This window comes from Salmo salar, chromosome ssa17 (assembly GCF_905237065.1).
Source record: "Salmo salar chromosome ssa17, Ssal_v3.1, whole genome shotgun sequence".
Lineage (NCBI taxonomy): Eukaryota > Metazoa > Chordata > Actinopteri > Salmoniformes > Salmonidae > Salmo > Salmo salar.
The window spans coordinates 63,097,758-63,125,649 of NC_059458.1; the positions used below are offsets into that span (position 1 = coordinate 63,097,758).

Here is a 27,892-nt window from a genome sequence, read left to right on the forward strand (position 1 = left end):
CTATGAGATTCGTGCTGACTTGGGGAGAAATAAAATACCCTCTCTGGTTAGAAACTCGATGCAGGACTTGAAAAATCGCCTTTTCTTTTTACTTTTAATCCTACACGGTGATGTCACCGAGAAGCATTTCTTAGGACCTTTATTCTTATCTTTTTAACATGACAGATCATAGAAACGCGCTGTTTTCACATATGTAGGTCTAGTTTGGTACTGAAGATAACGAATACAAGGTTGAAAAGTGGCGGAATTACCATTTACAATGGCTATTCAGCATCAAACGCGACTTCATTCATTGTAGACAGACAGGCATGATCAAAGCAGTTTTCATGCAAAGTCATGGGGCGTGCATGGACTGTTATTTTGAAAAGCGCGTTTAAAATTGCAGAAGTTGAGCGCTAATTACTTATGACGCGTTCAAAACAACTGTGAACTTGTGCCGCGTTCAAAACAACTGGGAACTCAAAAGTCTCCGACTTACGACTTCAGTGGGTTCACGACAACGGGGAATTTGCGTTTTAAAAAAACTCCGAGAGGGAGTAGTTTTGAATAGTTTTGAACGTTCATCCAACTCGGAATTCTTTCTTGAACTCCGGCTTTCCGACCTGAAGATGACCTACGTCATGATTTGACCTCGTATTTCTTCGAGTTCCCAGCTGCCTTGAAAGCATCCCAGTCAGTACTTAGACAGTGCGACGGTTTGTCCACCGAGAACAGACTTTTCGCTGTTTCCTTGTTAGGTGCCGAAAACAAGATGCTCTCTTACATCATTGGGGTAAGTATAGTTGCCAGCTAGCTAAATGTTATATATATATATATTTACATTGCTTAGGGTCAGCTACAGTTGTGCGATTTGACAGTGTACAAGGTGGAATCTATAGCGAACAGTAGGCAAGTTAGCTAGTAGTTATGGTTGGTTAACTAGTACTGTAGCTAGTAACAGATATTCGTCGTGAACCATAAAGTTTGTAATCCATCGTAAGTCATATGGTATATAGTAAACTGTCATAACTAACTAACTTGATAACCAAAGCTTTTGCTTTGCCTCTTATTGAGATGTTTGGGCGTTTAGCTAGAAGCTAGCTTGTCATGCAACTTGCCAACTAACCCTCTTTATTCGCAGTGGTTTATTTGTTATGGAGCTAGGAATTTAGCTACCTAGTTTACGCGATTAACACTCGGGTTAATTTCTGATCAAAATAGCCAGCATGGAGATCTCTGCACACTTGTCAAAGGAGTACACGCCACTGAGGCTCTACCCTGTCGTTGTGCTCAGTAAGTTAGCTAGCTATTAGCTATCGAACAGTGGTGAGCGCAGCAGTTTTGTCCAATTATTTTTTTTATTTAACCATTTTAACTAGGCAAGTCAGTTAAGAACGAATTGTTATTTACAATGAAGGCCAAACCCGGATGACGCTGGGCCAATTGTGCGCAGGTCTATGGGACTCCCAATCACGGTCGGATGTGATACAGCCTGGAATCGAACCAGGGACTGTAGTGACGCCTCTTGCACTGAGAGTGCTTTGCGCTGCTTGGGGGAAGTTCCTCTGACATGACCTCTCTCCTAATTTTAGGGAAGCGTTGCACCTATCCATAATGACTAAACTATTTATGTTAAGTTAGATGTAATTGCACACTGACTGATGCATTGCATATCAGTACAAAATAAGGTATATCCTAGTGACTGTTAAACACCTGTTTTTGTTGACATGTTGGTACGGCCTGTCATTTTACCCTCCCAATCATGGCAGCAGTCTTTGCAATGTTCAACATTGTAAAGATCAACATCCTTATTTCCACAATAACTTCAACTGAAAAGGCAAACCTTCCTTTCCCATGTCCGCAGCTCATTCGGAGCAGTATCGACAACATCATCAACCTCATCCTGAGCCTCTTCCTCTCAAAGAAGAAACGTGCCATCACTCTAGAGGACCCCAACATCAAATATGCATTAAAGCTGATTGATAAAGAGGTAAGAATTCTGTGTTGCGATCAGCTTATTATTACTCTGTACTGTGGTGAAACCATGTACACATTATTAATATAATAGAGTGAATGAAAGAAATTGGACAAAGAAATGAGTAACAATTGTGTGACGAGATGACATGTTTGATCTGGGATGCCCAGTGCTGTTCCAGGAAGACAGGGCAATTCTGTGAAACAGAGTGATACTCAGATTTTTCACTTTAACATTTATGTAAAACAAAAACCAATGATTGCAAAGTTAAACAAACCATACAACTATGCACGATGACTACTTTTAACAAGTTCCACACCCAAAAAACAAATTTACTTGATCAGTGCAGATGCAATGTTTGGTAACATAATGATCGCACTAACTGTCATTCTGTTACCAAATGTTGAATCTGCACTGAGTTCTATGCTTTGTTTAACTTTGTAATCGTTGTTTTGTTTGAGTCTCAGCATCACTGTTACTGTGGAAATGCCCCTTACTATTACTGGAACTGCAGAAAGACCAAACATCAGTTAGGCTGGTCTGTGTCACAAGCCCTTTGGGATTTGGGCTAGGCAGCTGCTGCATTGCTACAGACTGGTTTCTCCATTTAGTGCAGAGGTCAATATGCAAACAGTCTGGATTATAGTTTGAAGTCATTGTTCTTGTACAGACTGCTACTGTGGATCAAGGCTAACAGTCAGTCAACAGTGTGTGTGGTTTATCTATATCAGGGGTAATCAAATCAAATGTTATTGGTCACATACACATGGTTAGCAGATGTTAATGCAAGTGTAGCGAAATGCTTGTGCCTCTAGTTCTGACCGTGCAGTAATATCTAACAATTTCACAACTACATTACACACAAGTGTAAAGGAATGAATATGTACATATAAATATATGGATGAGCGATGGCCGACCGGCATAGGAAAGATGCAGTAGATGGTATAGAGTACAGTATATACATATCAGATGAGTAATGTAGGGTATGTAAACATTGTTTAAAGTGACTAGTGATACGTTTATTACATCCAATTTTTAATTATTAAAGTGGCTAGAGATGAGTCAGTATGTTGGCAGCAGCCACTCAATGTTAGTGATGGCTGTTTAACAGTCTGATGGCCTTGAGATAGAAGCTGTTTTTCAGTCTCTCGGTCCCAGCTTTGATGCACCTGTACTGACCTCGCCTGCAAAATTGATGATTTGAGTTGGAGGTGTGCATGGCCACGGAGTCATGGGTGAACAGGGAGTACAGGAGAGGGCTGAGAACGCACACTTGTGGGGCCCCAGTGTTGAGGATCAGCGGGGTGGAGATGTTGTTTCCTACCCTCACCACCTGGGGGTGGCCCGTCAAAGCCCAGGACCCAGTTGCACAGGGCGGGGTCGAGACCCAGGGTCTCGAGCTTAATGACGAGTTTGGAGGGTACTATGGCGTTAAATGCTTAGCTGTAATCGATGAACAGCATTCTTACATAGGTATTCCTCTTGTCCAGATGGGTTATGGCAGTGTGATTGTCGTCTGTGGACCTAATGGGGAGGTAAGCAAATTGGAGTGGGTCTAGGGTGTCAGGTAGGGTGGAGGTGATATGAGCCTTGCCTAGTCTCTCAAAGCACTTCATGATGACGGAAGTGAGTGCTATGGGGCGATAGTCATTCAGCTCAGTTACCTTAGCTTTCTTGGGAACAGGAACAATGGTGGCCCTCTTGAAGCATGTGGGAACAGCAGACTGAGATGGGGATTGATTAAATATGTCCGTAAACACACCAGCCAGCTGGTCTGCGCATGCTCTGAGGATGCAGCCGGGGATGCCGTCTGAGCCGGCAGCCTTGCGAGGGTTAACGCGTTAAAATGTTTTTCTTACGTTGGCTGCGGTGAAGGAGAGCCCGCAGGTTTTGGTAGCGGGCCGTGTCAGTGGCACTGTATTGTCCTCAAAGCGAGCAAAGAAGCTGTTTAGTTTGTCTGGGAGCAAGACATCGGGGTCCGCGACGGGGCTGGTTTTCTTTTTGTAATCCGTGATTGACTGTAGACCCTGCCACATGCGTCTCATGTCTGAGCTGTTGAATTGCGACTACTTTGTCTCTATACTGACGCTTAGCTTGTTTGATTGCCTTGCGGAGGGAATAGCTACGCTGTTTGTATTCGGTCATGTTTCCGGTTGCCTTGCCATAATTAAAAGCAGTGGTTCACGCTTTCAGTTTTGCGGGAATGCTGCCATCAATCCACGGTTTCTGGTTGGAAGGTTTTAATAGTCACCGTGGGTACAACATCACTGATGCACTTGCTAATGAACTCGCTCACCGACTCAGTGTATACATCAATGTTGTTATTCTGAGGCTATCCGGAACATATCCCAGTCCACATGATCGAAGCAGTCTTGAAGTGTGGAATCAGATTGGTTGAACAGACCTGAGCACGGGCATTTCCAGTTTTAGTTTCTGTCTATAGGCTGGGAACAACAACATTGTGGTGGGGGGGAATATACTCGGCTGTGATTATAATCGAAGAGAATTCTTTTGGAAAGATAATGCGGTCGGCATTTGATTGTAACGAATTCTAATTCAGGTGAACCAAAGGACTTGAGTTCCTGTATGTTATGATCACACCACAACACCTTCTTGTTACCAGAGAGATGTTTGTTTCTGTCGGCGCAATGCGTGAAGAAACCGGGTGGCTGTACCGACTCTAACGTATCCCGAGTGAGCCATGTTTCCGTGAAACAGAGAATGTTAGTCTCTGTCTCTCTGGAAGGCAACCCTTGCTTAAATTTCATCTACCTCGTCAAAAGACTGGACATTGGCGAGTAAAAAATACTTGTGAGCGATGTACCCGTCTACGGAGCCTGACCAGAAGACCGCTCCGTCTGCCCCTTCTGTGGCGCCGTTGTTATGGGTCACCTACTGGGGTCCGATCCATTGTTCTTGGTGGTGGTCCAAACAAAGGATCCGCATCGGGAAAGTTGTATTCATGGTCGTAATGTTGGTAAGTTGACGTTGCTCTTATATCCAATAGTTCCTCCCGGCTGTATGTAATAAGACTTAAGATTTCCTGGGGTAACAGTGTAAAAAATAATACAAAAAAAAACATAAATACTGCTAGTTTCCGAAGAACGTGAAGCGAGGTGACCATCACTCTTTCCCTTTGAGGTCTGGAGCCCGCTAGGTTTCTGTTCTAATTGATAATTAATTGCACACACCTGGTGTCCCAGGTCTAAATATAGCCCTGATTTTAAGAGGGAAACAATGAAAAAACGCATAGCTGATGTCCAGAGTTGAGTTAGAGGGCTCTATCATATCATGTCAGTGTTTGTGGAGCTGTGAAATGCTGTGGTTCTTACAGATCATCAGTCATGACACAAGGAAATTCCGTTTTGCCCTGCGGGAGAAGGATCATGTCCTTGGGCTACCCATTGGTGAGTACATTCAATTGATGATTTCAGCATTTTATATAAAAAATACTATTAGACTATAGTATAACATTGAATGTAATCCTGGACTGAATCTGAAATCATACAAAAATGTATTGTATCTGTTCATAGTGTTGTCTTCGCACTATCATGACTACTCTTCATTTAAGTGGCCACCATACTTTGACTGTTTTCGTTCCCAGGGCAACACATATACCTGTCTGCCAAGCTGGATGGAGTCCTGGTGGTCAGACCGTACACACCTGTGTCTAGTGATGACGACGTAGGCTTCGTAGACCTGGTAGTCAAGGTATACAAATCATCTGAAGACGCTTTCTCAGTACTATAATTCAACCTCAACCAGTTTTCCCAACAAATGTTATTCTTGCTTCCCAGATTTACTACAAGAACGTTAACCCAAAATTTCCTGAAGGTGGGAAGATGAGTCAGTACTTGGAGAGCCTCCGGATTGGCGACACCATTGACTTCAGAGGGCCCAGCGGCCTGCTGGTCTACCAAGGAAACGGTGAGTCATCACATTTGCCACTGTGTGGTAGATACAAGGACAACAATCACATAATACCCTGTTGTGTATATTTAGGCCTTGGCTGAAAGTCTAAAGTGTTTAGTTGTCACTGCTCTGAGCTAGGTCAATGGTGAAGAAGTGCATGCAAGCCATTCCTTTACTAAGTTGATTTGTTTACTGGGTGTTTCAACAGGGGCTTTTGCCATCAAGGCAGAAAAAAAGGCGGAGCCTGTGATCAAAACCGCCAAGAAAGTGGGCATGATCGCAGGAGGGACCGGTAAAACAAAAACCACCATGCTCGATCTGTACATGGCAGAATAGCCATCTGTGACTGGTTGACATGTGTTCTATTGGCTCCTGTTCCCTCAGGAATCACTCCCATGCTGCAGATCATCACAGCTATAATGAAGGATCCCCAGGACCAGACTGTGTGTCACCTGCTCTTTGCCAACCAGGTGAGTTTACACCACTTTCTTCATCTGGATTGAATCTAATGTTGAAACATGGGCTAGTAGTCCCTAATTCCTTCTCTATCCTATTTTCCCTCAGACTGAGAAAGACATCTTGCTTCGACCGGAGTTGGAGGAGATCGCAGCTAATCACCCAACCCGATTCAAGCTATGGTTCACCCTGGACAGGGCGCCTGAGGGTAAGAGATGCCCATAACTTCTATGTTTCAGTGAACATGATCTGATATAGGCAAATTAATGTTTGTTTGCCCTGTTGAAGTGTCAATAAAAAAACATTTTTAAAGGCTGAACAGAAGGTTCACAAAGATTGAGAAGGCTAAGAAGTAAGAATCTTGTCTGGTCTGGAGTGACTTAAACTTTAACGTCTTGTTGCTCATCAGAGTGGGCGTACAGCCAAGGCTTCATCAGTGAAGAGATGGTGAGAGACCACCTTCCACCCCCTGGAGATGACACTCTCATCCTTCTGTGCGGACCGCCTCCCATGATCCAGTTTGCTTGTAACCCCAACCTAGACAAAGTGGGCCACGCCAGCAGCCGGAGGTTCACCTTTTAGACGCCACCCTGGGGGAGGGGGTTAAAAAGGGGTTCCCCAGGGCTCAATGATCAGCCACACCCAACATTTATAAAAATACGCTTGATCATGTATTGAAATCATTTCGCTCATCCTACAGCAGAATTAGTGTGGACCATTTTCTGTAATTTGGTGTGCCTCAATTTCCAAAACAGAATCCTGAAATGAGTGGTGTCCAAAGCATTTTCTGTTGATCAGTGATTTCTGATTAACAGGTTTATCATTCTGAATTGAATCACTGGTAGTTGGGGAGGAGTAGAAAACCTATTTGAACGTTCCTCCTGTCAAACTAATTGTGACAACAGATACTTGTATACTGAACAAAATATAAACGCAACATGCCACAACGTCAAACATTTTACTGAGTTACAGAATTAGTTTTTCCCCACAAGGGCTTTGTTAAAGACATACTCATGGCCTTTTATTGTCCCCAGCACAAGGTGCACCTATGTAATGATCGTGCTCTTTAATCAGCTTCTTGATATGCCACACCTGTTAGGTGTGGATTATCTTGGAAAGGAGAAATGCTCACTAACGGAATGTAAACAAATTTGTACAGAAAATCAGCTTTTTGTGCGACTGGAAATTTGCTGGGATCTTTTATTTCAGCTCATGAAACCAACACTTTACATATTGCGTTTATATTTTTTTGTTCAGTATAGTTGTAATTTGACTCGTGTGCCTTGCAATTGCCATCTTTTGGTGAAGTAATTCTTGTTTTTGTATGCACAGCTGAAGACATGACATAATACTGCTCACTTTGCTTCTACTGCAAATTATTCCATAAAGTGTTATGTATAACTTTGCATATTGATGTACTTATTCCATATTGTTGCAGAAAGATTCTCATTGTGTGACTACTAAAAGAGGGGGATATCTTGAAGCTGTTACTGAAGTCTTTACATGTGCTTAAATGTGTAATTTGCTTACATGTCCTTACAGCACTTGAATTACGGTTTCATTATGTATCATGTTTGTTAAATACATTGAGACCAATAAAATACAAATGCATTAAGTTGGTTTAGTCTGTGAGAAATAGTCATTGCTCGGCGGTAACCACAGCTCCTCCCACCACTTAAGTCACCAAGTTAGGATGTAGACCATAAGGATGCCTCTGCGCAGTCGGCTTGGCTGTTTTGGGGTGTTTATTCGACTGGGGGGGAAAAAAACAAAGTTGTGGCCCTGGCCATTTCTATAACACAATGTCAAAATGCAAATATAAGTTAGTGTGAAGGGTCCTCTGGCTGGTGTAAGGATCTATCCCCATAAGCAAGTGCTCAATAACTCAGTGAGACCTTACTCCAGTGAGCTGAAGTGGAATAAATGCCTATAAAAATACATAGCTCACCCATCTGTAATAGGCTAGTACAGTGGTTCCCAAACGTTTTATAGTCCCACACCCCAAACATTCAACCTCCTACTGCGCACCCCCTCTAGCACCAGGGTCAGCGCACTCTGCAATGTTTTTTTTTGCCATCATTGTAAGCCTGTCACACACTTACTATACAATACATTTATTAAACAGTGGGAAGTGACAATATAAATCATTTTACTCTTCCATAACTTTTTGTTAATTGAAAATTGTGAATAACTCACCACAGTTTAATGAGAATGGTGTGCTTGAAAGGATGCAGAAAACTCTGCAATGTTGGGTTGTATTGGAGTCTTAAATACTGTTCCAGTCTGTGCCTGTATTTAGTTTATGCTAGTGAGGGCCGAGAATCCACTCTCACATAGATATGTGATTGCAAAGTCTTAACAGCGTGATTTGCCAAGGCAAGAAACTCTGAGCGCAGCCCAATCCAGAAATCTGTCAGTGGCTTCTGATTAAATTACATTTTCACAGAACCACTTGTTGAAATTTCGATGAGGCTCTCTTGTTCAGATATTGGTAAGTGGACTGGAGGCAGGGCATGAAAGTGATAACGATTCAAGCTGTTTGTGTCGTCTGTAATTTTTGCTATATCACATTTGACATTGTCCGTAAGCTTGTTCATTTGCACACAAAAAAAATCATACAATGATGGAAAGACCTGTGTTGAGCTTAATCATAGCTTCAATTTTGTCCTGCACATTAAATATAGTTGCAGAGAGTCCCTGTAATCCTAGATTCAGTGAATGTGAAAATTATGGTCATTAAAGAACTTAACTCATCTCAATTTTAAAAAGGGTCAATACTTTGCCCCTTGATAACCAGCGCACTTCTGTATGTTGTAAATGCATATCATTGCAGAAAATACGAGTTCAGGGGCCTTGCTTTAACAAAGTTAACCATTTTCACTGTAGTGTCCAAAACGTCTTTCAAGCCGTCAGGCATTCCCTTGGCAGCAACTGCTTGCACGTGCGTTACCACTCCACAATGTCTCCCTGTCATGGCCTTTGTGACATCAGTACAGATACCAACACATCTTGACCACCAAAGTCCATTTGATGTCACAAAGCTGTCCAGTATTTAAAAAATATCCTCTCATGTCCTGGTTTCCAGAAGAGGATGTCTTCCTTAATTGACCCCCCATAAACGTAACGGACATGTGCCAGGCCCGTCACGTCTGTTGACTCGTCCAGCTGTAACGCATATAATTCACTGGCTAGTATGCAAAGCAGTAATTGTTTCAAAACATCTGCCATGTCACTGATGCATCGGAAAACAATGTTTGAAGGCATTGTCCCTGCCATATCCGCAGCAACAGAAAGAATTAAGTCCTCCACAATAGTATGGGGCTTGCCTGTCCTAGCCACTCTGTAGCTCACCATATAAGACGCTTCTAGCCCCTTAAATGGTATGTTGCTTTTATACATGTCTTACTACTCGAAAGTCGACTTTATTCTCACTCCATAAACTAATTTGGCTTATTTTTCATATTGGCATGTTGTGTTTCTAAATGTCTGCGCAAGAGTGAAGCTTTCCTGCGAGAGAGTAACGGTTAATGTTATTGGATGTTAATTATTCTACCAGTATTTGACAGTGTTATTTCGCTGAACACTAGATGGTTTAATTCTATTTTTGGCAGTGAAACGAGGCTAAAAACTCACCCAAATGTATAGCCCGTTGGAAAATAAAAATGTACTGTTTGAAAATGTTTAGAAATTATTTAAGAAGTGAATCACATTTTTATTTGGCGTACCCCCGACCGGAATGACAGGGCTAGTATACAGTTATATGTAGCCCATAATTTTTTTTACCATATTAGTTTTTATTGACAATTCTTTACAAAAGATGCAGAGAAAAAGTACAGTACATTACATAGTGTTCACTGGTATGGTTAAGGCTTGCAGAACAATATCATTGCTTTGTGGTGATGTTTACATTCTAGAACGTTGGGCTTCCATGTAATGTTCCTAAAATTCATGGATATGACAAATTCAACATGGGAGGACAAACCAAAGTGATAGTATTGAAATAATTTGGGACACAAACAAAACATGCAGATAGGAGCATCAAATGAGAGTACAACATGGAGAGGAAATTATAATTATGGATTAAGCCAGCCTGCAATGTTTTGACTTCAGTTGAGCACAGCCAACTCTGGTCTGACGACAGATCTAAGTGTCCCACTGCCAGTTGACCAATCTTTCAGGTTATATAATGTCTAATAATTACTTCCAAAAATAAGTCGGGACAAGGGCATACCATGTAAGTACAGGGACTCATTTGTGGATATTCAAACAAATATATAAAAACCAGTTCTGTAATACAATAAAAGTATGAAGTAAATGCTCCTATGTTGAAATCTCAATTCATGCACAATATTTCGACAACTTAAATAAATACACATGTATAACTTCACTTGGGAATGGAGAGATTGTAAATTGCTGAAATGACAACAATGTAAGTCTAAGGGCATAAGTGGTGTCACAGGTTGTAGAAGAGAGCCAGTCACAGCGCTTCATTAGGTTTACATGGCGACGCCAGCAGGGGCCAATGATGTGTATAAACCCTGGATTGCTGATGCTATGTAAATGGCCATATTGGTACTCCTCAGAAGGAGCACTCCTCCATAGGAATGAATTGAATTCTACAGCATTTCAATAAAATGTTTAAAGGCCAAAATTACATGTATTTAGGTATTTATTCTATTAGGTGTCTAATAGAATATACTTGTCAAAAACAAATCTAGACAATGCATTTCTATAACTTCCAACATCTTTTTTACAATGAGGAGTAACAAAATGGCTGTGTGGTGGCTGCAAAACAGCGCCCCGTCAGTCATCTAAAGTTAATACATATAATTGGCAGGGACTCTCCCTCACACGTTGGCGTCGTCATCGGTGACACTGGGGGGGGAGCGAGAGGAGACCTCGCTGAAGAACTCATCCTCCTTCAGCATGCTCTGAAACATGCAGGAGAAAACAACACACTGAAGTCACACAGGAAAACGAGGAGATCAATAACAGTGCCAGAAGAGTGCCATGGTTGTTTTGCTAGAGCACAGCTTGCTGAGAGGTTCGCCAAGTGATTTGATGTGATCATGTGAGAATTTTTGGGGGGGGTATTTTACCTCCTTTTTCGATCTTGTCTCATTGCTGCAACTCCCCAATGGGCGGCGAAGTTTGAGTCATGTGTCCTCCGAAACATGACCCACCAAACCGCACTTCTTAACACCCACCCGCTTAACCCGGAAGCCAGCCACACCAATGTGTCGGAGGAAACGCTGTTCAACTGACGACCGGGGCAGGCACACGGCCCGCCACAAGGAGTCGCTAGAGCGCAATAAGCCAAGTAAAGCCCCCCTCCCCGACCAAACTCTCCCCTAACCCGGATGACGCTGGGCCAAATTGTGCGCCGCCCTATGGGTCTCCCGATCACAGCCGGTTGGGATCGAACCCAGGTCTGTAGCGACACCTCTAGCACTGCAATGCAGTGCCTTAGACCGCTGCGCCATTCGGGAGGCCTCATGTGAGCATTTTAATGACTTCTTACCGTCAGGTTGTCGATTTCCTCAGAAAATGCTCCTATCTGCCTCACAGCCCCTTCCGAGTCTTCCATCTAGGAATACAGACAGTGTTCAAGAGCACTTCACATGGAAAATGAAAAGTAAACAAGCGATCCTCTTGTGGTACCACATTCCACCCTCATCTGTTCATTGGAGTGCTCTAACCTCACCTAAAGCATGATCATTAATGCTTATTAAAAATAGTTAGTGCCTCAGTGGAAGGGGTTACAAAAAGCCACACTAAAACACCCATAATAGTACCTATATCCATATAGGTAACACATTCCCTGAAGTGGAAGGGGTTAATGGCAGTCCCTTACCTGCTCCAACTGGTCCAGGTCGTACACATAGCTCCTCAGGCCCCCCCGGAAGCTGCTGTTCTTGGGCATCTCCACATCCATGGGGCACACGTACTCCTCGCTGTCCTCCTGGCGCTTCTTACGCAGGGTCCCGAAGCCGCCGAACGACAGCCTTCTGGGCTGGAGGAGAGAGTCAGTCAAATGGGGACAAACGGCTGTGTGCCGATAGAGTTAAAAAGCCGTCTGTCCTCGTCTCCTTTTCCTGCTGACCACTGATCTGACAGGACACAAACCTATCCACTCCATTCACACATAAGTGGTCATGAGGCCAACTTAGACTAGTGGGACACAGCCAAGGTCACTGATCAGATCAATAAACCTACACTGATCCCCAAAGCTCTGTATGTCTAACAACAACCTGATGCCTTGCCAGCTGAGTTGACCCTACCTTGACCTTGGCGGTGGCAGTGAGCAGGGTGTAGTCAGGGTTCTCCAGACACTCCTGTTTGCTGCGCTGGGCAGCAGAGCCGATGAGCAGGTGGAAGTGGGTGGCCAGGTGGCGGCGCAGCAGGGTCTTGTTGGGAGGGATGTTGAGCAGTAGGGCTAGGGACTCCACGTTGAAGCGGGGCTCCAGCACCTGAGACAAGGAGAGATGCAAATGAAGAGTGAGACATACAAAAGGCACTCAATGTATGTATAGCTGATGAAGGCATGTGTTCCTGAAATGAGTCAGTGGCAAGCCAATACAAACGGAGACTTTTCCCCCCTTCTCACCATGACCCCCCCGTGCACACCGCTGCCCCTCAGGTTAGGAGCGTACTCAGCCAGGTCCACTGATCTCAGCCACTCCATCACTCTATGATTGGTCCACTGGGAGATCTCCGCTGGCGTGATATTATTCTGCGGAGACATTTTTTTTTAAAGTTGGTGTTAATAAAAACTGATAAGTGTCTCTTTTCCCTATACAAATAACACCGCTGAAATGTAACTGAACTGGTGAAGTGAGAGACCATGTGTATGGTGGATATGAAAGCACAGGGAGAGAAAGAGGGATACTTTATTTATTTAGTAGCGTCTAAACCGTACCTCGTCAGAGGGCCGTCGGCGGAGGCAGTTGGGCTCGTAGAAGTTGAGCCGGAGGACCTGGATGGCTCTCTTGATGCTGAGGTGGTGGAGAACACTGCCCACTTTTAGAGACAGCAGGTCATCCTGAAGGGGACAAACACATACACTTATCTCTGTCAGGAGAATGACTACTGTCAATCAATTGGAAATAAAAGGACACTAGACATACAACAGATGATCACACAAAAGCAAGGATTTTTTATTTAATAGACATTATTCATCCCCTCTGACATTGATTCATTTTAGCCGCGTTAGACCGACTACTGCAAATTAAGACTCACCACAGTCATGCAGTGTAGCATTCTCCCATCGACCCTCCCCTCGTCAAACTGGCTCTTATACTGCGGCAGACCAATGTCATCCAGCCATCCTGAGAAACACCAAAACAACTCAATAACAATTCACAAAACAGAAAGGTTATTCAATTCTTCGTTGCTTCATTGATAACTCTGAGGCAGTGGTCAGTGGTCACTCACTGGTCACCCAGTTGTGGTCCAGTTTGGCCTTGCTGACATCCTCCTCTGATCCCAGTGCCTGGAGAGCCAGCTGCAGCTTCTTCCTGTGGAGGGGCTGTTTGATCCCCAACTCCTGTTGCCACAGAAACATGTATGGGTTGTTTAAGACATCTCATATACTGTACAGTTAGGAAGAGAGTGAGAGAAAATAGATGTTTGTCAGGACACAGATAGCAAAGTGAACATTAACCAACTATAAGCTTTAACATTGTGGGTTTCATTAAAATGTCTAGCGACACAGAACCTAAAACACAGAATGCGTGAAACGCCTCCTGGATGCTCCACTGAGCCGTCCTACCTTCTCCAGGTCGTGCTGGGAGGCCTGCAGCAGGGTGAATCCTGAGCGGATCCACTGCTGGGCTTGAGCCACATGCAGCCCCAGGCCCTGCTCCTGCAGCCACGCACACACCTGCTCCTTACTCCACTGCGCAAAGGGAGCGTCCACATCACTGAGGGGAGAGAGAGCGAGCACTCACCTTTAACGTGGAGTGTAAACAGTGCATCATTCATTACCATTTGCTCCTCCGACACCACAAAATCCTAAAACTGTGATACTGTAGACTTAGTTCCAATAAACTTCTGATCCCTTCCTCTACGTTTCTAGATACCGATACTAGACTGTCTCTCTGTGTGTAAGAGGTGAGCTTCACATACTTGGCGCTGTGCTGCAGGTCACGTGACCAGCCCAGTCGGGGGCCGGCCGTGGCTCTGACTCCTCCCCTCCTGAACTCAGTCTCTGTCTCCTCCAGGTCTAGCGAGGTGGAGTGACTTCTCTTCAGCCTAGAGGGGTCACAACACAACACGCCTAAATATCCTGCCATGCTCTGTCCTCGTGTTACAGCAAACCCTCTGTCCTCGTGTTACAGTTAATAAAGCAATAGTTTCATTTAAAAACCCTGGCTCCATCTTAATTAATCTTTCCCCAATTCCTTGCATACTAACTCATCACCTCCTAAACTTAGGGAATATAGAGAACATTTTAACCCACCTGCCTAAGAACCTCTTAAAGCCTCTGGACTTCTTCTTGACCTCTGGTGAGGAAGTTAGGGTCTGGCTGCTGTCTCCTCCCTGAGGTTTGTGTGGCGGGGCACCAGCCAAGTCCAAGTGGTCTGTGCCATTACGCTCAGTCTCAGCTGGTTTCAAACATACATCTGTTAGATCAACAGCCGACATCTGACAATCCACCACCACTTAGGAAACTCCGGAGGCCAACACTGTCCAAGGACTACAGCTGTAATGGCCACCACAACCACTTCTGGACTACATCTTCCACTAAACACCACCACCACTAGGAGTACGCCAAGAACCACTCAAAAGCACCACAACTCGATCAGCACATGCAAAGGACTGGTTGGCATGAACTGCTGATGCAAATTCATAGACTTCCAACAGTAAAAGACAAATCTCAGAGGCGCATCTTGAAGAACAGCTAGCAGAGTTATTAAGCCGGCCTCATTGCAGATGGTGTCACGTCATGGATAAGGAACCCCTGGATATGATTTAAAAGGGGAAAGAAATCACACTAAAAACCACCCAGCTCACACCAGCAATCAACTAAACTTTTCACTTGCTTGATACAAGTGAAAAATGAAGAGTAGGAAAGATGGAGGTAGGGCATATCTAGGGATTCTTCACACAATGTAACCATTTACCATCTATGACCCAATCAGCCTCAAGAGGGTTCAGAAAAACTGACTGCTGTTTCATTTAGTCTACGATGGACAGAACATAGTCACTAGTGTGAATACTACCAGACAGACATAAGAAAACACACATTAAGGCATTGAACTGTGAATGTTTTTTTACATTATGAACAGAGAGTAGTATTTATTCTTCACACCCCCGCATGCAGAGGAACGAGCACCCTTCTCCCCGTGCCCCTCCCGCCCCCTCAATGATGAGACTCACCCAGATTTGGGGAACTGGACATCCTCTTGCCTCCACGCATCTTGAAGAAACCACGTCCAAAGGAGGAGCGGGCCTTCTTGGTCCCAAAGCTTTCATTACTGGTGGGGTTTGATGGGGAGGTGGATGGGGGGCTGGGCTCCTCAACTGTGGTCTAGAAAAGGGGGGAGGGGGTCATCATGAGCACATAAATCTAATAAAGTATTTGACATGCCAGTAAACAAAGTCAAATCTCCCGACAGAACCAGCTCCATAGTTCTACTGTTGTACCACCAGGTGGGGGTAGAGTAACATGACTGTCAAAAATACCCATTGCTATTATGATTCCATATCATCCACAGTCCGGAGTCCAGTCAGCTGTCACAGTGGGGCTCAGTGACTCCGCCCTCCATGTGGGGGAGATAAGAGATAGAACCATGCCTTCTATATGACTGGGTCGTTTGGGAGACATGACTCGAGACTTTCCCACGTTGAGAGGTCAAAAGGTCAAAGAGGCTCTATTGTTCTAATTTGGGTGACAAAAATAGGGGGTAGAGAGATTTGATTTAAGATAGTCAGGCTAGAGCAATGGGTCAGTAACCGAAAGGTTGTTGGTTCTAAAACCCGAGCCGACAAGGTGAAAAATCTGGCGATGTGCCCTTGAGCAAGGCACGGAACCCTAATTTGCTCCAGAGGCGCCAAACTACTATGGCTGACCCTGTAAAACAACACATTTCACTGCACCTATCCGGTGTATGTGACAAAAATCTTTTTACATACAGTACCAGTCAAAAGTTTGGACATCTACTCATTCAAGGGTTTTTCTTTATTTTTACTATTTTCTACATTTTAGAATAAAAGTGAAGACAATAAAACTATGACAAATACACATTTGGAATTATGTAGTAACCAAAAAAGTTTTAAAATCAAAATATTTTTTTGTATTTGAGATTCTTCAAATTAGCCACCCTTTGCCTTGATGACAGCTTTGCACTCTTGGCATTCTCACACCAGCCAGGTCGCAGTTGTAAATAAGAACTTGTTCTCAACTGGCCTACCTGGTTAAATAAAGGTCAAATAAAAAAATAAAAACAAGGTAGTCACCTGGAATACATTTCAATTAACAGGTGTGCCTTATTAAAAAGTTAACTTGTGCAATTTCTTTTTTTATGCGTTTGAGACAATCAGTTGTGTTATATCCTGCCTGGTCGGCCCTGTCCGGGGGTATCGTCGGACGGGGCCAGTGTCTCCCGACCCCTCCTGTCTCAGCCTCCAGTATTTATGCTGCAATAGTTTGTGTCGGGCTAGGGTCAGTCTGTTATATCTGGAGTATTTCTCCTGTGTGAATTTAAGTCTCTCTCTCCCCCCGGGTTTCTGTACAGCACTTTGTGACATCGGCTGATGTAAAAAGGGCTTTATAAATACATTTGATTGATTGACAAGGTAGGGGTGGTATATAGATGGCATTTTGCTAAATATGGCTAAATCCAAATTATGGCAAGAACAGCTCAAAAAGTAATAATGGACTGTCGTTTTTAAGGCATTAACCTCTTGACGGTCGCCTAGGATAGGGGGCGCCACAGCGCATTTTGAAAAAAATTCGTGCCCATTTTAAACGGCCTACTACTCAAACTCAGAAGCTAGGATATGCATATAATTAATACATGTGGATAGAAAACACCCTAAAGTTTCTAAAACTGTTTGAATGGTGTCTGTGAGTATAACAGAACTCATATGGCAGTCAAAACCCCGAGACAGATCGAAACAGGAAGTGGAATTCTGAATTGCGGACTCAAATTCATCACGTTGCCTATTAATCACACCGTGAGCTATGGTTCATTGAGCACTTCCTATTGCTTCCACTAGATGTCCCCAGTCTTTACAAAATGATTTGAGTCTCCTACTGTGAAAACTGACAGAATGACACGCTGTGGAACGTGGTCACACGGAGAGGGCCATCACCATTATGACGCCGGCGCCCCTGGCTACCCTCCCCTTTCGAAACGTTTATAAAGACAATGCAAAGATTTATGTTATACAACGTTTGACATGTTTGAACGAACCTAAATAAGAAAAAAAATGCATTTTGTTGAAAGAGTAGCTCCGCGCACGTCGGAACTTTTGGTACAGCCTTCAGAACGTGCTAACAACAAGCTAATGGAACATAAAGGATGAACTTTTTCGAACGAAAATACATTTGTTGTGGACCTGGGATTCCTGGAAGTGCCTAAGGATGAAGATAATCAAAGGTAAGGGATTATTGACAATAGTATACAAGACTAGATTTGATATGTGATTGTTCCAAGATGGCGCTGACCTGTATTGCTAGCCTATTGTTCTGAGTATCGCATCCCCTTTTATCGCAAAGTGTGATTACCCAGTAAAGTTATTTTTAAATCTGGCATTATAGGTGCTTTCAAGAGATATTCATCTATAAATCTTAGAATGACAATATTACATTTTAAAAATGTTTTCGAATAGTAATTTAGTAAATTGTAGCGCTGTTTCATCGGATGCATTTGGGAGAAAAAAGTTAGTCAACGTTACGCACCAATGTAAAATGCTGTTTTTATATATAAATATGAACTTTATCGAACAAAAGAATGCATGTATTGTGTAACATGATGTCCTAGGTGTGTCATCTGATGAAGATTGTCAAAGGTTAGTGCTGCATTTAGCTGTTTTTTGGTTATTTGTGATGCATGTGGTTGGTCGGAAAATGGCTGTGTGGCTACTTTTAAGATATACTCCTCTAACATAATCTAATGTTTTGCTTTTGCTGTAAAGCCTTTTTGAAATCGGACAACGTGGTTCGATTCAGGAGAAGTGCATCTATAAAACGATATAATTTGAAAAAAAAAATGAAAAAAAAAAAGTATTACATTTTGTTATGCTAATGGCGATAGGATTTTTCGCTGGATGTCCGCACAGGGGTTAAGGTCAGTCTATTTGCAAAAACCATCAAGTGCTATGATGAAACTGGCTCTCATGAGGACCACCACAGGAAAGGAAGACCCAGAGTTACCTCTGCTGCAGAGGATAAGTTCATTAGAGTTACCAGCCTCGGAAATTGCTTTGCAAAGTTCAAATAACAGGCATCTCAACCTCAACTGTTCAGAGGAGACAGAGTGAAATCGGCCCTCATGGTCGAATTGCTGCCAAGACACCACTACTTAAGGAAACCATAAGAAGAATAGACTTGCTTGGGCCAAGAAACACAAGCAATGGACCTTAGACTGGTGGATATCTGTCCTTTGATGAGTCCAAATTTGAGATTTTTGGATCCAACCACTATGTCTCTGTAAGACGCAGGGTAGGTGAACGGATGATCTCCACATGTGATTCCCACCGTGAAGCATGGAAGAGGTGGTGCGATGGTGCTTTGCTGGTGAAATTGTCAGTGATTTATTTAGAAATCAAGGCATACTTAACCAGCATGGCTACCGCAGCATTCTGCAGCAATACGCCATCCCATCTGGTTTGCGCATAGTGGGGCTATCATTTGGTTTTCAACAGGATAATGACCCAAAACACACCTCCAGGCTGTGTAAGGGCTATTTGACCAAGAAGGAGAGTGATGGGTTGCATTAGATGACCTGGCCTCCACAATCACCCGACCTCAACCCAATTGAGATAGTTTGGGATGAGTTGGCCCGCAGAGTGAAGGAAAAGCAGCCAACAAGTGCTCAGCATATATGGGAACACCTTCAAGACTGTTGGAAAAGCATTCCAGATAAAGCTGGTTGTGAGAATGCCAAGAGTGTGCAAAGCTGTCATCAAGGCAAAGGGTGGCTACTTTGAAGAATCTAAAATATATTATGATTTGTTTAACACTTTTTTGGTTACTACATGATTCCATATGTGTATTTCATAGTTTTGATGTCTTCACTATTATTCTACAATGTAGAAAATAGTAAAAATAAAGAAAAACCCTTGAATGAGTAGGTGTGTCCAAACTTTTGGCTGGTACTGTATATAAACTCCATGATTGCAGCAAGTCAAGGTCTTTCCAGTTAACCCACTATTCACCATCACCCCAGGAGAGAGGGGACAGTCTTACCTGCTCTGTGTTGCCGTTTATGTGGCCCAAGCTACCTGCTGAATGTGGTGGGACTTCTGGTGGACTGCAAAGAGAAAGGAAAGTTAACCGTCAGTCTAGACCTAGAAATGATGAATATACAGACAAACTAAAACAGTGACCCAATGTGCAAATAGTCCATGGGAGTGTAGTTTGTCCAGGGAAAAGCCAACCTCACCTGTCTGGTTCCTGTATCAGTCGCTCCTGCTCCAGCTCTGAAAACACTGCAATAGATGGAATCTGGGAAGAGAGGGTGAGAGAGGAAGAGAAAGGAAGACAAGAGTCAACGTCGCTAAATGAATGTGTCGTCAATGTCGCAAAGCACAGCCGACAGTTTCAAATGGTTAGTTGCTGTCCAGCTAAACCAATACCCCAAGCCTGTTGACCCTCACATTCCTAACATTACATTTTGGTAAGGAAGTCTAGTCTCGTGTCCATCCTGTGTGTGATACATTGTTATGACAGGGGAGGTTGTTACCTCATCACAGCTCCTTCCTGTCTCCTCCCCAACCGCCAGGGTGGCCCGGTCTGTATCCATGGCGACCTGAATGGAGGGGGATCTGTCATCCTGGATGTCATCATAATTGTCTTCATTCAGTGTGTCTGGGGGGAAACAGTTATAATTGTTACACAAAATTATCAAGTCCATTATTCTACACTATCAAACATGTGATTGATCTAGTCCGATAAATAGAAATGACTGGACTATTGCAATGATACCGATAAAAACAATTCATTACTAGTTTCATACTCCTTTAACATAGTGTCACCTTTCATCAAGTCCTGGACCTTCTTGTACCGTGTGATAGACTCCTGAAGCTCCTCGATCCTCCGGTCCTGTGGGTGAAGGATGGTAGATCAGAGTTAGAAAAGCCATTGAGATCCCCATGCGTCAACTACAGCAGTCTTTATGAAACAGTGTAAACAGGAGCTCCAGTACCTTGTCATTGCTAGCTGATATCAGGGACTCCATGGCCCTCTTCATCCTCAGCACGTCCACATCTGGAAAACAACAAGCGTGCCCCCACAGGGATCAGACAGACAGACACATTGTCTGGTGTCTACTGGTGTCTATCCACACTGGTGGAGTCTATAAAGACCAACATACAAGTCAAGTCCACTTAAGCTACAGGATTTTCAATGGAATAGACTTGAGCAGACAATTACCTTGCAGTATATGGGGCAGGTTCAAGGACAATACATTCTTAAAGTGAATACATTGCACTCTACATAAATTGGTAAATGGGTGATAAGAGACTCAGCTGTAGGTTGAAAGAGTCAGAGATCATGTCTAAACATGCTTGGTATGAGCCCTGAAGACAGATAAGACAACAGTAAGGTGGAAAGCACAAAATCTCCCTTTCTTCCCCTCAATCTTTCGATCTGTGTGTGAGACAGGATGCTTAGAAAATTGTATTTCAGGGGGAAAGTCCAATGCTCAGGCCATGTCTTGATGGTATCCATCATTACTTAAGGGGACTTAAGGGCAGAAATAACTGCAGACGAATTAGGAAAAGGAATGTTGGAAAAATGTTGCCGTAAATCTGTCAAGGTGCAAGTTAAGCCTATTGAAATATTATGGCTCCTCTGTGTGTATGAGGGTGAAGTGAGGTCTCCCTCCCTCCCACATGTCTAGTAACAGTACTCCCACCTTTCTCTCCATCTGTTCTGTCTGGGGTCAGGACTCCCTGTGTAGCCTGGTCTCTTATCCTCCTCAGCTCCTCCAGCTGCCTCTGAAGAGTCTGCAGTTCCTCCTGAAATGGGAGAGGATCATGTTCGGGACCATTCTGACCTCATTAAACTACAGATACATATCTAGGCCCATATTCATAAAGTGTCTCAGAGTAGAGGGCTATACTACAAAGCAGGATCAATGAGTTAACTTGCCTAAATATTCACAAATAACATTGTTTAGAGATAAGCTTGAAAATAGGCATGGCCTAATTGACTCAACAACCGAAAACACATATCTAAGTTTAGCTTTCTTAATGAACCAGAAAACCAATAGTTATTTCTGGTTGTTTATTAAAGTTAGCTGGCTAACCCATTGAACCTGCGTTGTAGTAAACCCCTTAGGAGTGTTGATCTAGGATCAGATCCCCTGTCCATTCATTTTAAACTAAAAGGCAAAACTCCTACTAGAGAAGCACTCTTCGTACGAGACGCTTTATGAATACAGGCCAAGATCTAGATAAGAACCCAGCTAGACAGAGTCTGACCAAACTGAAAGTTAAAACCCAGTCTGATGCCAACTGAGGCAGGGCAGTATGGCCCAGAATAAGGTTAGAGTGAGGATACATTCTACCAGAGGACTGGTGTCTTTACCAGAGAACCATACAAACACACTGTAAACATGTCAGTTTCTTTCACATTCCACTGAGAAAGAACAGCTCCATTGGGATGTTAATCCCCAGCAGAAGGTCATCCGTGACCGTTCAGTTCCACCCATTAGTTTAGCTTACTTAGCCAAAGGTTTAAGACATTTTAGCATCAATGTACAGTTAACATAAAATTAAGTGGATCAGGGTAAGAAGTGAAGAAAAACTAGTGTGTTAAGAAATCTGCAACTTATACTTAGCTGGTAGGAGAACTTAGTCAAAGTGGAAGTGTGGTGAAAGTTGGAAAAGCAGATAGGGTCAATGGACAGAGGGAAGGTTGAGAGGCCTATAGGGACAGACAGACTTCTGCACCACACCTCCAGTGAACTTCAACCTGCCCATGTTCCATTCCTAGGGCTGCACAGGTTAGCACGTTGCAGGGGAGAAGTTAGCCAGGCAGGAGAGAGAGCGGAGGAGAGAGGAGACAAAGGATATGAACCCTGAAGGAAGGTGGTATTAAGAGTGAAAGCAGTGATATATAACCAACACACAAGGGAACGATAGATTCAGTACCTACATGATGTAGAAAAAAAAGTGTAGAGTGAGTCAAACTCAATCTGTGGACCATATGTCATGCACAATCTAATGTGAACGGACTGATCTAAAGCCTTCATATTGCAGACAGATTCTTAGCCATGCTACTCACTTTGGTGGATTTAAGTTTCTTCTCACATTGCAGTCTTTCATTCTCCATATCGGTCACCCTGAACCGCAGGTCGTTGACTTCCTGGTACAACCCCTGGGGAGGTAAAAGACTGCATTACCCACAAGCCCAAGGGGTCAGCTGAGAGTTTTGGAGCAAACGTTGGGGATGTTTTTGTGGAGTGAAAAATCCCCAATGAGGCACCAAAGATTATTTAGAGAGAGAGAAACAGAACAGCCCACTCCAACATGGAGACAGATTCTTAATTTGGAAGGAAGCGTCATGGTCAATTACCAATAAGAACTGCTTTTATGTCATGGATAATACATACTCCTGTACCTTGGAGCAATTACTGTATAGACAGAGCACTCAGGAAATATGCATCGTCATTAAACAAAAACGTGCTACATGATTTACAACGCATACACTTAGACAAGAGTAAAAACCGCAGAGCACCGTGGGTAGGAAAGAAGAAATGGATCAGACTCAGGGGTGTGTGATTTACAGCCGAACAAAGCCCAACATTAAACATATATGGAAGACATTGCCTTTCCACACAGCGCTCCCTAAAGGTTATAGTAGTGTCAGGAAACCCACACTCAGGATCCAATATCCTGCTTCCTCCAGCCCAGGCCTGCTCAGTGCTCATGGATGAGGTGTATGGAAACCCTGACTGTCAGACGCCCAGCTTCTCTGGAGGGGAGATTCATTATTTTATGAGAGGAAACGGCTGCTGGAGCAAGGGGGTGTTTTGGCACTCCCTGCCAGCCAGTCCACCCGGGCCAGGATCTGCATGACGGATCAGGGCCCACTCCATCCAACTGAGACAGACCTCTGCATGGTCTCAGTGTGAACTATTAAACGTTTGAGTGACTGCCAAGATTCATATAAACTCACATCCTAATATTATAAGACGTCTGCCTGCCGCTGAACGAAACTCCAAATATCTACCAAAGACATGATATCTCTGTGTGGGTGAGTCTATCGCCATAATGCATCCGTGTACCTCACTATCCCTGCGATCTCTCGCCACAGTGGTCAGCTTCAGTTTCAGACTGGACACCTCGGTCATCAGCTCCAGCTTCTGGGTCTCCAGGGTGGACCTGCTCAACAGCTCCTGCACAGGACACACAGTCACAGATTCAGTCACAGATTCAGTCACAGATTCAGTCACAGATTCAGTCACAGATTCAGTCACAGATTCAGTCACAGATTCAGTCACAGACGAGTAGGAGCGAAGTGTACTAATCAGTGTTCATTCAGAAAGATCATTTGGATCAAAAGGCTGACCAATACCTTGAGCCCAAGGTTCTGTCTCATAATAAGACAGAACATCCTGCTAGTAACCATAATACACTGCAACCCTGCTGGGGCCTCACCTGCTGCAGTGTTTCTTCAGTGGCGTCGAGTTTCTCTCTGTGTTCCTCCAGACACATGTCCAGATCCCTGATCTTCTCCCCCTGCACCTCCACCTGGTCTGAGAGAACACTCACCTGGGGACAGTCATCACTCAATAATTACGCCACATGTCATCTGTGTGCTGTTTTCAGGGTATGGGTTAGTGATCTAAGAGCATGCTCTGTGATGCACGTCTTTCACTCACACCATGAATAGGTAAAAACTAATGTACGGTTTGCATGTACAATGTATTTGCTAATGTACACATTATCTAAATATGGGGTGGTATTTCCTATTTGTTAAAGCTGGTCTCTGCTTGTTCATGGCCTCGTGACACACACCTGGAGGACGAGACACTCCTTATCGCTCTCCACCCGTGACAGTCGTTCCTGGTAGATCATGGCGGAGCCATGTCCGTTGGTCTGAAATCACAAACAACCAAGGCCATCAGACGGCTGATCGCCAAGGGCTTAGGGAGGCCATAGATATGGTCAGGAATAACTCTTTGCCCCATCACCATACCAGGAAAGACTCCTGACCCTAGGAATAGAGCAGCCTCCAGTCATACAGAAGATGATGTACCACTCCATCTCAAAGGCCAGCATACAGCATTCAGGTGTCATAGCATCCCTACATTGAAAAACATCACATGATTTTTCCCTGGGGGGAAAAAAAAAAGGAGGCCGGTGACACGCGAAATGCATGTTATTTGAGAGACACGTGAGGGTCGATAGGGTTCTCACATGCAAGTGCTTTGTGTGTGACTAAAGTGGAAAGAAAGGGCTTGAGGGGGGAGGAAAACAGTGAAGATTATGGAAACCATTTCAGACACCGCTCCAAAGACACTTCATCACTCACAAAGCATGTCATCACACAATAGCCATACAATCAAAGGAATCATGGTATAAAGACAAAGCAGACCACTGCCTACGCAATCACGCAAAAGGAATCTAGTCTAAATAAAAGTACTTTGATCTTCATGTGTGGAATACGCATCAGCAATACATTTTCCATGATTACCTCAAATTCTGAATATCTCAGGCATTAAAGAGATTCTCCGGTACTTCTGTATAGTTTTTAGCCAACCGTTCTGAAAGTAGCGCTCACGAGCCAAAAGTTGATGTACCACATCATTGCGCTCTCTGCTGTGTGTGCATCTAACTAGCTGCCACTCAAATGGCAAGGGGCTGAAGCTAATTGTCTAGAACTGGAATTGCTAGGAGGCTGGCCCATGATGGGGAAAATGAAGGGAATATAGAGCAGCACTCCTTCCCAAAAAACAGTTGCTTTCAAGACAGGGATTTCATGGCCGATTGAGCTAAGACAGTAATTCTGCATGTATGAACTACATATTTAACAGGTTTAACAAATACTTAGTTCCAGAGCATGTCTTTAACAATAGTAAAAATACTGACTAACATTAACAGTGTTTGCATTTGCAACAGTAAGAGAACAGAGGGAGTTACCTACCAGTTGTCCCTGCTGCAGCCACTCCACTAGGCCGTCGGCAGTGGTGTCAGGGACCTGGCAGCGGAGGCCCTCCCTCTCATCCTGGTCCATCATCTCCAGCGCTGCCCGCAGGTCCTCCAGCAGGTGCAGCGCCCGCAGGCTTCCCAGGAAGGGAGAAGTGGGCGACTGGCAGTCAAACAGCCCATTGGAGTAGCCCATGGCCTTGGAGCCTGTTGAGGCCAAGGTTAGGAGAGGGGTGGTTAAGAACAAATAAGGAAGTTAGAAGCATAGATATACAGTACCAGTCCAAAGTTTGGACACACCTACTCATTCAAGGAGTTCTCTTTATATTGTAGAATAATAGTGAAGACGTCAAAACTATGAAATTTCACATGTGGAATCATGTAGTAACCATGAGATTCTTCAAATAGCCACCCTTTGCACAGTCTTGGCATTCTCTAAACCAGCTTCATGAGGTAGTCACCTGGAATGCATTTCAATTAACAGGTTGTGCATTGTTAAAAGTTAAAGAAATTCCACAAATTCCTTCCTAATGCGTTTGAGCCAATTAGTTGTGTTGCGACAAGGTAAGGGTGGTATACAGAAGATAGTATTTTACCAAATAGGGCTAAGTCCATATTATGGCAAGAACAGCTCAAATAAGCAAAGAGAAAAATGACAGTCCATCATTACTTAAAGACATGAAGGTCAGTCAATCGGGAAATGTCTAAAATGTCGAAAGTTTCTTCAAGTGCAGTCGCAAAAACCATCAAGTACTATGATGAAACTGGCTCTCATGAGGACCGCCACAGGAAAGGAAGACCCAGAGTTACCTCTGCTACAGAGGATAAGTTCATTAGAGTTACCAGCCTCAGAAATTGCAGCCCAAATAAATGCTTCACAGAGTTCAAGTAACAGACACATCTCAACATCAACTGTTCAGAGGAATCTGGTCTTCATGGTCGAATTGCTGCAAAGAAACCATTACTAAAGGACACCAATAAAAAGATAAATGTTTGGGCCAATAAACACGAGCAATGGTCATTAGACCGGTGGAAATCTGTCCTTTGGTCTGATGAGTCCAAATTTGAGATTCTTGGATCCAAAACGCCGTGTCTTTGTGAGACCAGACTAGGTTAACGGATGATCTCTGCATATGTGGTTCCCACCATGAAGCGTGGTGGTGTGATGGTGCTTTGCTGGTGACACCTTCTGTGATTTATTTCAAATTCAAGGCACACTTAACCAGCATGGCTCCCACAGCATTCTGCAGCGATATGCCATCCCATCTGTTTTGCGCTTAGTGGGACTATTATTTGTTTTTCAACAGGACAATGACCCAACACACTTCCAGGCTGTGTAAGGGCTATTTGACCAAGGAGAGTGATGGGGTGCTGCATCAGATGAGCTGGCCTCCACAATCACCCGACCTCAACCGAATTGAGATAGTTTGGGATGAGTTGGACCGCAGAGTGAAGGAAAAGCAGCCAACAAGTGCTGAGCATATGTGGGAACTCCTTCAAGACTGTTGGAAAATCCTTCCAGATGAAGCTGGTTGTGAGAATGCCAAGAGTGTGCAAAGCTGTTATCAAGGCAAAGGGTGGCTACTTTGAAGAATCTAAAATATAACATGATTTGTTTAACACTTTTTTGGTTAATGATTCTATAGGTGTTATTTCATAGTTTCGATGTCTTCACTATTATTCTACAATGTAGAAAATAGTAAAAATAAAGAAAAACCCTTGAATGAGTAGGTGTGTCCACACTTTTGACTGGTACATCTGTAGTTTTAGCCCTGTGGTTAGAAGTTTGAGCCTCCCATCCTCTCCTAATTCCCTTCAACGAGGAGGATGAAAGACAATATCACCAGGTGGGATGTCATTGACCCATGTGATGCGCTACAGATGTGGATTTCTGAATGTGTCCTGAAAAAATAAAAATCACATACCACACATTTTAAAAGCAAAAGAAAAACAGATTAGATATCGATTCAAAATTAATGTTGGGTGCAGGAGGCCTGAGCGGAAGCTTATTTGTTGGACTTGGAAATGCCATGTTTCCAGCGTGTACAATAATCTGCTCGACAGCATCTGTCAACCGGCTCCAAAAGGTCAACATTCACAGAAATGTAGAAGAGAAAAATAAATATTGGGATAAATAAATAAACAAGTCTTCCCTAAAAGGCAGCCAGGGAGAGAGTGAACGCGGTGGTTTCTGTGGTAACAGGGGCTAGAGGATGTCATGTGATCAGCCATCCCTCTTGGAAA

The 27,892-nt window shown here is 43.7% G+C and overlaps 2 protein-coding genes across 3 annotated transcripts in view; one reads left to right on the top strand and one right to left on the bottom strand.

Moving 5' to 3' along the window:
- The first annotated feature begins 498 nt into the window (after positions 1-498).
- LOC106576319 (NADH-cytochrome b5 reductase 3) lies at positions 499-7,937 on the top strand. The gene is made up of 9 exons (XM_014153432.2): positions 499-772; positions 1,844-1,969; positions 5,289-5,361; positions 5,559-5,665; positions 5,752-5,881; positions 6,075-6,158; positions 6,251-6,336; positions 6,431-6,530; positions 6,732-7,937. Exons 1-9 carry the CDS (start codon positions 752-754, stop codon positions 6,902-6,904), a joined length of 900 nt encoding a protein of 299 aa, XP_014008907.2. The 5' UTR covers positions 499-751; the 3' UTR covers positions 6,905-7,937.
- A 2,158-nt stretch (positions 7,938-10,095) lies between these two features.
- Positions 10,096-27,892, bottom strand: part of LOC106576320 (liprin-beta-1) — a 34,693-nt gene continuing 16,896 nt past the window's right edge. For both annotated transcript variants that reach the window (XM_045699929.1, XM_014153433.2), the window contains exons 2-24: positions 25,647-25,855; positions 24,518-24,598; positions 24,158-24,271; positions 23,785-23,895; positions 22,782-22,874; positions 21,409-21,511; positions 20,698-20,759; positions 20,528-20,594; positions 20,236-20,360; positions 19,936-19,997; positions 19,740-19,803; positions 15,704-15,854; positions 14,784-14,928; positions 14,450-14,575; positions 14,094-14,244; positions 13,757-13,868; positions 13,562-13,650; positions 13,242-13,364; positions 12,930-13,055; positions 12,604-12,792; positions 12,177-12,335; positions 11,844-11,909; positions 10,096-11,253 (exon numbers count right to left, since the gene is read on the bottom strand). In XM_045699929.1, the coding sequence (XP_045555885.1) occupies positions 11,170-11,253; positions 11,844-11,909; positions 12,177-12,335; positions 12,604-12,792; positions 12,930-13,055; positions 13,242-13,364; positions 13,562-13,650; positions 13,757-13,868; positions 14,094-14,244; positions 14,450-14,575; positions 14,784-14,928; positions 15,704-15,854; positions 19,740-19,803; positions 19,936-19,997; positions 20,236-20,360; positions 20,528-20,594; positions 20,698-20,759; positions 21,409-21,511; positions 22,782-22,874; positions 23,785-23,895; positions 24,158-24,271; positions 24,518-24,598; positions 25,647-25,844 (2,601 nt within the window). In that variant the 5' untranslated portion in view covers positions 25,845-25,855 and the 3' untranslated portion in view covers positions 10,096-11,169. The remainder of the gene's footprint in view (positions 11,254-11,843; positions 11,910-12,176; positions 12,336-12,603; positions 12,793-12,929; positions 13,056-13,241; positions 13,365-13,561; positions 13,651-13,756; positions 13,869-14,093; positions 14,245-14,449; positions 14,576-14,783; positions 14,929-15,703; positions 15,855-19,739; positions 19,804-19,935; positions 19,998-20,235; positions 20,361-20,527; positions 20,595-20,697; positions 20,760-21,408; positions 21,512-22,781; positions 22,875-23,784; positions 23,896-24,157; positions 24,272-24,517; positions 24,599-25,646; positions 25,856-27,892) is intronic.